The sequence below is a fragment of the Carassius gibelio genome, chromosome A1 (assembly GCF_023724105.1).
Source record: "Carassius gibelio isolate Cgi1373 ecotype wild population from Czech Republic chromosome A1, carGib1.2-hapl.c, whole genome shotgun sequence".
Classification (NCBI taxonomy): Eukaryota; Metazoa; Chordata; class Actinopteri; order Cypriniformes; family Cyprinidae; genus Carassius; species Carassius gibelio.
The window spans coordinates 38,865,125-38,876,574 of record NC_068371.1 but is presented as its reverse complement, the minus strand read 5'-3'; the positions used below and the strand labels follow the sequence as shown (position 1 = coordinate 38,876,574).

General features: G+C 34.2%; 1 protein-coding gene across 1 annotated transcript; it reads right to left on the bottom strand.

Moving 5' to 3' along the window:
* Positions 1-371: 371 nt before the first annotated feature.
* Positions 372-4,420, bottom strand: LOC128021130 (uncharacterized). Its single transcript, XM_052608103.1, has 3 exons — positions 4,099-4,420; positions 3,454-3,649; positions 372-2,237 (listed from the first exon to the last, which is right to left on the bottom strand). The coding sequence occupies exons 1-3, from the start codon at positions 4,272-4,274 to the stop codon at positions 1,278-1,280; spliced, it is 1,332 nt and encodes a 443-aa protein (XP_052464063.1). The 5' UTR covers positions 4,275-4,420; the 3' UTR covers positions 372-1,277.
* Positions 4,421-11,450: the final 7,030 nt, after the last annotated feature.

Below are 11,450 nucleotides of genomic sequence, written 5' to 3'. Positions count from 1 at the left end.
TTACTTTTTTCAAGTCTAAAGAAGTAAGCTGAGTTTTGTTTGCCCTCTTCTATCCATTGTTTCCTTGATCTTATATATGCTGCCTTGGCTTTCAATTTATAAATGTCATCTAATTTATTTTGTAATTTCGTGTACTCACATCTTTCCTCATTAGATAGAGACCCTTTTTGAGAAAAAAAATGTTAGCTTCTCAATAAACTCGTCTTCAACTGCTTGTCTGTCCTTGGCCAAATCAGCTACAAACACCCTGAGAAACTTTCCCAACTCATATTTTAGAAGCTCCCAATTTATCCCATAATCTTTCTGAGAGTCTGCTTTAATCCAAAAGTTTTCAATCAGTTCTTTAACTGTTTGTTTGACCTGACTATTTTCAAGGAGGGAACTATTAAGTTTCCAAAATGATGCTTTTAAGCCAGAGTACTGATTCGACAGTCAGCAAAAGCATTAGAACAAAACTGCTTTCAATGAGCAATAGTTAACTTTAATTCCACTTTTTTTCACAATCGGTGCAAAATTTTAACAAAACTGACATGTTGGGCCCATAACAACAACAGTATCTATTTAACATTGTCTAAAATGATTAATTTTACTGTAACAATCCAATAAGTTATACATTCACATCAAAAATAAACATTACACAAATACAAAATGTCTCACAATACTGAAAGATACTCAAAATGAATCTGTAAAAATCTCCAGAAATGTAAAATTCTTTTTTAAACAGTCTCTTTCCCTGAATATTAAACAAAAACATATGCAATTTGACAATATTAAATAAGGGGCTCTTATTAAGTATACAATCACAACTATATCACAAATGAACACAAAACATAACCTTCCCAAAAATAACTTCAAAACAATTTACAAACTTGTCAAAACTCAAGCATCTAAAGAACACCATTTTCAGATGCTTTTCTCAACATTGCACATAAACAAGTAGCAGTAATCAAGAGGAAATTGACAGAAAATCGTAAAGTAGTACCTGTCATTACCAAACAACTGTTTCATTCTAGTAATGAAAAAAAAAGAACACACAACAGCAATGTAACACTCTTGTAATAAGACCAAATACTAAATGTCTGTCGTGTTGTACAATTACAATATGACTGATTAATACAGTATTGTAGTAAAAAAAAAAAAAAAAAAAACACTGCTTTTTAAATCTCTTATTCAGCTAGAACATTATACTAGTCTCAGATAACTACCACCCAAACAATTCAAGTCAAAGTTTACATCTATAAAAAATTACACATTGTACCAAACTCGAGAAATACACTTTATTTCTTACTCTTTGCCTTCACACCCTTTTGAGAACCTTTCCGACACTCTTCAGCCACAACTCCAAGCACTTCTTCTCTTCTTTCCTGCGTTAGCTTTCCAACAGAGCCTTCTGAAGTATTAGAGCCTTCTTGCTTTTCTACACATCCTTCATCCTTCTCTTCTGCATCCAAATTTGCTGACTCTTCTGTTTGAACTTCTGAAAAAATTTCTTGCAGCATCAGATCATCACTTAGATCATCGCCCATGTTAGATGAGCTTGCTTTGCACTCTGTACTCTGTGGTACAGAGGATGAACTTGTTGTGTTCACATCTGCCACAAAAGCCACATCCAGAACACGCTGTCCACGAAACTTTACATGGAGGTGACTAGATCCCTCACCAAGCAATCTCATAACGAGAACATCAGGATCCGGAGTGCTGCCACTTGGCACATTCAGAAGTTTCCGAAGGAGAAAGTCATCCAGAACAAAATTGTTCATTTTGCCACTGCTGTCTTCAATGGTAACAATACCTCTCAATACCGACACAACTCTGGATGTACGGCAGAAAGCATCACATTGCTGACATCTGGTAAGTGATGTTGCCAGATTCACTGAAGGCAAAGGATGCTGCCTTGGGCACACATATTCTACCTTCACCTCTGCTGTGATAATTTCACCTTCCTTTCGGTCGAAGTTTTCCATTATGTGTGCCACAGTGCATGAAACATCCGGCACAATTGTAATTTTTGACTGTGCTGTTGTAGACAAACACGTACATCCACCAAATTTCCGAATAGATGTATTAGTCAGTCTATACCACTTGCCAACTTGCAACCCATCACCACCCCAGACTGTCAAGGAGACACTGTTTGTCTGGTCTGCGACATCATATGATCGCCTGGCCATTCTTTGGTGGCTACGGGTCATGCCTTGTCTATCTTCAGACAACTGCAAAACTTTGATGGTAACATTCACCTATAAACACACACACACAAAAAAATATCTCTTATATAAATCATGAATTAATTTAAACATCAACAACAACATGATTTAACTTTGTCACACAATACCCATACATCCAACAATAAATTACCTACAAATGCTGTAATGTGTAATATACACCTTTTTCCTGATGTAAAAATGGGCACCACCATTTGTAAATTCTATGTATGTAGCTTCTAATTTCATTTGCGTCTAGCTATTTTTAGATGTACAAAACAATTTGTTTTGCTGCTTAATATTGACAATTGATGTGTCCTATCATACTATTTTAATTTGTTATCTTAATTAAGAACACACTGGTTTGTACTGCAAATAGTTTTACCGTTTACTGCACGTTTGATATTCTCCTCGTTATTTACCTATAGCAGCTAACAAAATGGAATTCTCACCCATAGACTTACTTCCGCATTGAGGAGAAAGGTGGATAATGCAAGTAAATTACACATACAACACTATTACACACTAACCCACTATTCTCTATGTCTACCTAACAAAATAGGCGGTTTACATATACATTTTCATAAATAATGCATGTCCATGCAAACCAGTTAAATTTATAACACCAAATCCAGCCACCTGACAAATGTGACCCTGCAGCATGAAACTAGTCAAAAGTAGCATAGCTAAATTTGTAGCAATAACCAATAATACACTGTAGGTCAAAATTTCTCACCTGCCAAAAATCATAGGAAAAGTTCAAGTTGAACTATTTTGTAAACGTTCTACCATAAATATATATTAAAGCTTAATATTTCAGTACTAATATGCATTACTAAGAACTTTAGATGAGATATTTATTTTATTTTTTGCACCCTCAGATTCAAGATTTTCAAATAGTTATATATCAGCCAAATATCATCCTACTCTAACAAACGTAACACACTTGAACAAAGTTTTATTTAGTTATTCAGCCTTCAGACAATGTATACATCTAAATTTCAGAAAATAGACCTTTATGACCGTTTTGGAATTCCAATATCAAAAATATATATAACTACTATTCTATACTGCCTTACCTACACTACATACTTGACAACATTTAACAAACCAATAAACTCTCCCTGAAGCATAATGTTATAATTTGTTCAATTAATCATAGTTACATTCAACATTTCTTCAAAAAACAATGCTTCACACAAATAATTCACATGTACACAATTTATACATGCCATCATACGAAACAACTTACCCTTTGATATTCGCGGCCCTCTTGCAAAATATGCTGCACGGTCACATCGTTCACAACATCATGCGACGACTCATCAAATACAAAGTTAAGCTGACGCACACATCTCAGCAAGGATGCTGTGCTAACAATTACGTCAACTTCACCACTTCTCTGACGTGAGGGAGAAAGGTCTACATTACATAGTCTTACAGGTGTCCTAAAATACAACAGAACATTTTTTTTATCAGACAAACCATCATAACAGAAATAATTACATTAATTTAAAAAAACGGTAACACTTTAGAATAAGGTTCCATTAGTTAATGTTAGTTAACTACTTTCGTTAACATGAACTAAGCAAGAACAATCCTTCTACAGCATTTATAAGTCTTAGTTCATGTTAATTCCAACATTTACTAATGCATTATTTAAATCAAAAGTTGTGCTTGTTAACATTAGTTAATGCACTGTGAATAAGCATGAACTAACAATGAATAACTGTATTTTCATTAACTAACATTAACGAAGATGAATAAATACAGTAATAAATGTATTATTCATTGTTTGTTCATGTTAATTAATACATTAACTAACATTAACTAATGGAACCTTATTCTAAAGTGTTACCAAAAAAACATTTACTCAATTTAAAATTTTCTCAATTACCTGTCTTTCTCCGCACTCCGAAACACATCATGTCTTTGAAGATCAAATACCACTACTCGACTGTTTCTTTCCGCTTCTTGTATTAACGCTGTAAAATACTTGTGATGATCAGCCCCTTCCAAAATTTCAGAGACGTCATGAAGATATCCTTCAATTTCAACCTTGGCTCTCTTCATGATTTTCACAACAGTACTCCACTGCAAAACAAAAGAAAGATCATACAATCAACCTTATACTATAACATACAAAGACATATAAACAAAATGCCCAGCAACTCATATATATTTTATACTGACTCTTCAAAAATTGTTATAGGTTTTTATTAAACCGCATAAATATTTGCTTACACACCTACCATACACCTACAAAATAATTGTAAACATACATTAATTTAACTTGATTACTAATATGCTTCAATAAGACAGCGACTTATGACAAACCCACTTCTATGAACAATTCAATATAAAAAAACAAGAACATTTATAACACATGCTTGATATCCACAATACATAATTAAATGCAAATTACCCAACAAGTACTATAAAGGTTCATCATTAAATACGATAAATGTACCCATTAGACCAATCAAATTCTAACTTTTAACATATTCCAGACATATTAGCAGAGCTCTAGACTCATTGTTCCCACTAGTCGCTCTTTTGGGACTTTCTGAGTTGGTCGCATGAACATCATTTGGTTATAGTTTTTTTTTAACTGTTCTTTTTCATCAGTATAATTATTCATTTTAAATTTTGTAAACAGCTAACGTTATTCCTCTTTTCGTGCACATTTCAAATTCACCATCTTGATGTAAGGTTCTACAAAAAAACATAATAATTGTCTGTTTTGCACACACCTTCCACTTTTTAAGACTAAAACAAAAGATGCATTCATTGTTATTCTTAAAGCTGCGGTAGGTAACTTTTGACGTTCTAGCGGTTAATAAACAGAACTGCTTGCGTCTTGCGACACTGGGAGGAGCCAGAGGAGCTTGATTTATTCACAGATTATCTGTCTCAAATTCTACTGTCAGGACATAATGACAGGTTTAACAAATATGTAAAAAATATTTTTTTTTTTTACAAAAGTTCCCTAATGCACCTTTAATTAAAAAGCACAACAACAATAAAACAGTAGGCTACAATGACAAACGTTACATTATTAATACAAACGAATAAGACGACGCATAGCATACATCTCATGCTGTATTATATACAGACTAATAAATTACATAAAGTTTACCAAACACCGAGAAATCAAGTAAATAATAATGATGATAATAATAATAAAATGATGGAAACAATCCATAGCTTAATATAAATTTATTTTTATAAATTATAGTTCTTAAGAAACATAAATGTATGGCTAAACTGTCTGTCGCTGACAGGACTTACAAGATTTTTTCCACAACATGTTCACATTCTCTGGTTAAAGAAGTCTTTTACTTTACTTTGAAAACCAAATCCTCCGTCGTTCTTCGTCCGCGGGGCGAACATTCACTCTCGTGCTGTGGCGACGAATATACAGCTCCCGCGTTAAAAAAAAGCCTCTTCACGTAATCAGAGAAATCTGACGGGGTGTGTTCGACTTGAAACTCTTCTACAGATGGCGATCAGCGAAAGCAGCCGCTTGCAGTCGGGGACGGAGTTGAAAACGAAGCAGTCAAGCCGGGCACTTTCTGCTCGCGTTAGTGACACTCACTTGGTGCTTGCATACTTTATCACAGATGAAGTGAATTAAATGCAATACTTGTAAAATACACAGACGTTTTAGAAACTTGTACACAAGCAACAAAAACAGTTTTTACATACTGCTTAATACAGCGCCATATTTTCAAGAATAAAGTTCAACATTATCATATACTATTTAAATACTAATACAGTGGGGTACTTTATCAATGTTGTATGATAAACGTGAGTCAATACAACAGTGTAACTACAATGAAAAATGGTCTTACCGTTCTAAAAACAGATTGCTTGCAATTATTGGAACTGAAAATTCGTCTAAACCCGAAACCCACGCGATCGTTGTCATGCGGTAAATCTGGCCAATCGTGAAGCAGTAGTTTCGTCATCAGCACACCTGCAGCCGCTCTAGAAAATCTGCGGCGGCTGGCTGAGTTCAGCCGGCTGCTCTCGAAAAACTCTCTCGTTACTTTGATGACCCACGTGACAATCATGTTTCGTCAACACCGTCTCAAGTCGGACAAAATTTCTAATGGGGCGGTCACACTGCACTTTACTCTCCATTGACTTCCATTCATACGCATGCGAATGATTCAGACCGGAAACGCAAGCTCATGCGAAAAATTTCGCATTTCGCTGCGTTTCAAAGTTCAAGTTTGGTGAACTCTGACCTGCGAATTCGGATCACGTGAAGATTTGGGACCAGTAGAAGATCGATACGTCACTGCGTGACCTCTCTGTACAGAAATTAAGAAATGAAGGAAGCGCTATATAACTTTAGCTGTAGCGCAACGTCCTATTTTATACAATACATATTTAAAAGATTATAAAAAATAAAATAAAGTATCTGCATGGTTTGTAGTGTCAACCGAAACAGATGATACATTTGAATGTGGATGTTTTATAATTTTTTATTGCTTAGGGTGTATATTTATATAGAGAAAGATACAAAGAGTACAATATAATAAGACGTTTTCGACGCCGTCGCAAAAGACACAGTACAAGCACAAATTAATCCATGTTGTGATAATTGAGGAAAGACCGTTTTATTGCTCCCGCCCATATTCGCAGCGGTGTCCGAAATAATTTCGCACGTTTAAAGTCTACTGTAACCGCGCCTTAACAGGCATGGACAGCGATCGGTTTGCGCAATGCTACCGTATGTGTAGCGTCTTTGCAGCACGCGCTGCATGAAACGGACGCTTTGGAGCAGCTTAGACCACACACTGGTTCAAATAAGACCACGTCAAATTTTAACTCGCATGTTCTCAAACAATGGCCATTTTGTTCGAATTCTAGAAACCTGATTATCATAGTGTATACATGTATACACATTTTTTACACAATAAGCCTCTCTATCTCTGCACGAAACACCAATAACAATTATACACAACCTTATTTAAATACTAGTTTTTGATAAAAATCATCACATCACCCTTTAGTTCAAAGTAATTGGACCATCCCTACTCAAGATTCCTATGTTTTAATTTAAAAGTACTACAAAGTTAGCAGATAAATAAAAGTTATCAAACTCAGGGCCTACCTCTAACGTCATACACGTAAGTTACATTAGCTATTGAAACGTAATGCCCCAAATCTGAACATCCCACGATGTACATGTGGATATCAGACTTAAAATATAAACTATAGAATGACATAAAACTAAAACTAAAACTACACATCCATCAAAACCTTTAAACCACGCACACGTAAATGTTTCAAACTTTTACGGGCATAAAAACACGCAACAAGTAACCCATTTATCGAGGCCTTGTCCAAACACACCCCTACGTTCGTTAATTTCATTAATTTACATTACCACCAGCAATCCACTAACATCGAATTCCCAAACACACTATACTAAAAGCAAAGCTGATTATAAAATAAACGTATGGTTATAAATTAATTCACCAGCAAAACCACGTTTCTTACCTTTCTCAAACCATATACGACTCTGCTTAAAAACCAACCACGAAATACCTTGAAACACGTTGCAATACCCCTAGTGGTTAATTGTATTACTACTACTTCTTCTGATTTCACTACCGTTTGGCAATGAATCTTAAATGTATTATGTCCACCTACCACACTGCATAATGAAGCATTAGGCCTACATTGTAATTACAATAATATTAACAGAAAAAAAATTATTCCATTCACTCTAAGAATCAAAGGTTTACACTTAGAAACACTTAAAATTAGAAATAAAAACTCTCTACACTACAACAACACATCAACAGCTCTTGATATTTTTCCAAAATATTCACACCATTAGAATACTTGACATTTTTCTGAAAACAATAGTCAAATTACATACTATTCTTTACATCATTTACATTCACATCTGCATCATTCGGCTCCACATTGATTCACCATACAACTACATTTTCCTTTGGCATACCACATGCTCAAAGACAACAATATTACAATTATTTTACATATTAAACAAAATTATTTATCTGAACTAGCCACTTTCACAAATAAGTAGACTACTTTGAAGAAACATTAAATTTAACATTGTGTACACAAACACTTTTGTTTTTTTTTACAAAATGCAGTTATATATCCAAAACCTTATTCTATAAACTACGTAGTCTTATAATTTTCACCAAATCAGAACAAAACGAGGATAAAAATATTCTCTGGACAGTAAATGTCAGAAGAAAAAAAAAACTTACAACTTTTACTCACTGTCACAAACAGTCATCAACATGTTTTTAAGAGAGAAGGCAAATGTTACTAAAGTAGCAACAATTCATAATCACAATCTCTTCACCAATCTTGATACATATGTATAACAACTCAATCTTCCATAAAAAAAAAAAAAAAAAAAAAAATGATGTGAATCTTGGCCTCTTCATGTCACTATACACTCCTAAAAATAAAGGTGGTTCATGATGCCATACATTGAAAAAAAAGGAAAAACAGTTTTACTGAATTCACTAAAACAATACACTTACAGCCTACTTAAAGGGATACAACACCGTGTTTTCATATAAAACTATGTTTTTCCTTACCTAAGACGAGTAAATACATACCTCTCTTGTCTCAGTGCGTGCACTCAATCCATACCTGTCAAGTATTCCATTTTGGCCGAAAAGTCACGTATTTTACCCTTCTTTCACAATGTCCTCCCATATTAGTATTTTCCAGTAAATCTCCTGTATTTTAATTTTAATTTTTTTTATTTTAACCTGCATTATTAATAAAATTATAATTAAAAAAAACATTCCCAATCTGAGCTCTGTCACTAGTCTCGCAATAACTGCCAGTCTGCCACTTGTAGTAGCCTGTCGCAAGGGGTGTGTGAGGTCAGATGACATGAGTTATAATGCGGGAAAACCAACAACAACAAAAGAAAAAAAAAAAGAGATGGATGATGGACGCTACAATAGAGACCTGCCAAAAAAACAAAACCTATGTGTAAATACCATGATAAATGGGACAGCGAATTTACTTTTTTAAAGAATGCAAAGTCTGCAACAAATTTGTACAACAACTCACTAAAAGAGTAAAAGAAAAGTTATGTGAAATGAAAAGAAAAACTGTAAAAGAAAAGCAAAATGAAATTAAAAGAATGCGTGGAATGAAAATAAAATGTAAATGTAAAGACAAGCAATGTTAAATTAACAGAAAATATGCAAATAAGCCAATTATTGATCTAGATCAATAATTATCAAAAAAAATTTATTTTTTTATTTTGTTCTTCGGTTACCTTTAACATTGTAATTTAAAAAAGGGTTGTTGTCAAATATACCAAAAGCCTATAAAACCCAAACAAAACTCAAAACTCATGGTGACAAGATGTGTCAGATGACTCTTAACAAGCATGCAACCTTTCATGTAGACAATATAGTGGCTTCAAAAACATAATATTTCTATATTAAATAACCCCAAGAGGTTCTTTTATTCACTAAAACACTATACTTGCATATCAAATGATAGATCTCGTCTTTCTGAACAACTTTGCTTCTGTTATTAATAAAAACCAATGTTATTAATAAAACTGTTAATTAAATTTTCAAGAAGTTACTTTTGCAAACTATTACAAGAATTTTAGCTAAAAATTACAATTACAAAAATACAATTCTCTAGACTCTGAAGGTCAATAATTATCAAAAACATGTTGAACAATTGCATTTGGACAACTATAAACCAGTAATTTTATAATATGTTCTTTACATAGTGTACACAAAGGCGTATTAATACAAACAGAAAGCCTACAAATGATCAAAACTGTGTAAAATAATGCAGAATTTCATTCTTAACAAGCATGCAAAATTTAGGAATGATAAGTCAACAATTATAAAGATTTAACACAATGATGTATGAGAAATTTCCATTTATAACCACTAGATGGCAGCGGAAAACCACTAATGGGCTCATTCAGTTAACTTAAACAGTACTGTTGAATGGTTTCATGAATTAATGCCAAAACAACAACAAAAAAAAACACTGTTACAACATTTTAAATCTCATTCAGTCAAAGTTTGCTTTTTTGTTCATACAGACATATCAGTTTTTACAATTTTGCCACATTATGATTTCAGTGAAACCTAAATGAGATCTATACTCTTAAAAACTGGCCGAGACCACCCCAGAGACCTAAACTGCTTGAACCCCGTAAAATGCTGCTTGCAGCTTTAATTATTATTATTATTATTATTTTTCCGCCTTAAAACTGAACGGGCAGCCCAAACCGTAAGGCCTAGAGAGCTGAAACTTGGTCAAAAGGTAGTAGTCTTGCTCGCTACTCAGGCGCAAAGATCCGGCCCAATCGGCCAGTGGGGGGCGCTACAGTGATCAAAAATGCGTTTTTGCTAATAGCTCCTAAACCGCTTGTGATAGAGCCAAAAATTTAACATTTCTGGAATCCGTGGGTCATGCGAAATTAAAAACGGTCACTCTGATTTTGGGTCTAGGAGGCCTCGTTTTTTCGCAAATTTGACGTATGTCCAAAACCTACTTTTGCGAACTTGTCCTAGGTTTTTCGCCCAATCTGAACCAAACCACTGCAGAAATGTTCTCTGTCCAGTGAATATCAATAATTATCAAAAAAAAGTAGAAATTTCGACTCACTGTCGTAATGGGATGCCAAAACATTCGAAAGTCGAGGACCAATTTTACGCAACAGGCTATAACTCATGAATGAAATGAGATATCTTCACCAAACATGGTACACATATGTATGAGCTCAATCTTTGGTCAAATAAAAAAAATTGCGCATCTCTGCCACTTGGGGGCGCAATAAGATAGAAAAAACACATAAATGTCTATAACTAGGCAACCGTTGGCTCGATCGACTTGAAAATTGGTATGCAGTGTCTTGGCCTGAAGGGGCACAAGTACCTATGAGGACATTTGCATATCTCAAAAAACATGGCCGCCATTGGCCAAACAATTTTAAGCACCTATTTGAAAGGGTTAACGGATGTTGATCGGAACGAAACTCACTGGGTACGTTCGACTCATGAACCTTAAGGTCTGTAAGAATTTTGAAAGAAATCGGACACTAGTTGGCGCTAACGAGTTTTATGGCTCTGTAATCACGTGGTGTTTCACATATCAACACAATATGCATATCATTTGATAGATCTCCTCATAATGCACAACTTTGTCTCAAGAACCATTGCTGTCAATCAAACCGTTCATTAATTATTATCAACT